Source organism: Sphaeroforma arctica (assembly GCF_001186125.1).
Source record: "Sphaeroforma arctica JP610 unplaced genomic scaffold supercont1.13255, whole genome shotgun sequence".
Lineage (NCBI taxonomy): Eukaryota > Ichthyosporea > Ichthyophonida > Sphaeroforma > Sphaeroforma arctica.
Genome location: NW_014027303.1, coordinates 1 through 668, shown reverse-complemented (window position 1 = coordinate 668; position 668 = coordinate 1). Strand labels below are relative to the sequence as shown.

General features: G+C 57.2%; 1 protein-coding gene across 1 annotated transcript; it reads right to left on the bottom strand.

Moving 5' to 3' along the window:
• Nucleotides 1-307: 307 nt before the first annotated feature.
• SARC_18027 (hypothetical protein) lies at nt 308-596 on the bottom strand (the record flags this gene model as incomplete). Its single annotated transcript, XM_014287890.1, has 1 exon — nt 308-596. A coding segment is annotated over one exon (289 nt), but the record flags the coding sequence as incomplete, so codon positions are not given.
• Nucleotides 597-668: the final 72 nt, after the last annotated feature.

Genomic DNA, 668 nt, shown 5'->3' with positions numbered 1-668 from the left:
ACTCACACCTACACCCACACCCACAAGTACACCCACACCCACACCCACACGTACACCCACACCCACACCCACACATACAACCACACCTACACCCACACCTAAACACACACCTACACCCACACCTACACCACACTCACACCTACACCCACACCCACAAGTACACCCACACCCACACCCACACGTACACCCACACCCACACCCACACGTACACCCACACCCACACCCACACCCACACGTACACGTACACGCACACGCACACCCACACGTACACCCACACCCACACCCACACGTACACCCACACCCACACCCACATCTTCCAGATCCTTCATCAGCGACGCATTCGCCTCCTCCAAGTACTCCACACGCTCTCGGCTGACGTCTGCCGCACACTGCAGCGTAGCCACCCGTGACACCAGCTTGGCCAGATTCTTCTCCATGGTCTGCATCTCCCCATTGCCATCCGAGCCGTCGTCGTCGTCATACACACGCAGCGGAGTGTCTTTGTGTGTGTTTCTGTGGGCTCTGAGTGTGGGCAGATGCTCCTCAGTGGTCATCTGCAGATGCGGACTCTCGGCGCGGTAGGTAGAGCTGTGCATGTGGGTTTAGTGGTTTTAGGGTTTGGGTTTGTAGGTGTCAGTATGTGTGTGTGTGTGTGTGTGTGTGTGTGT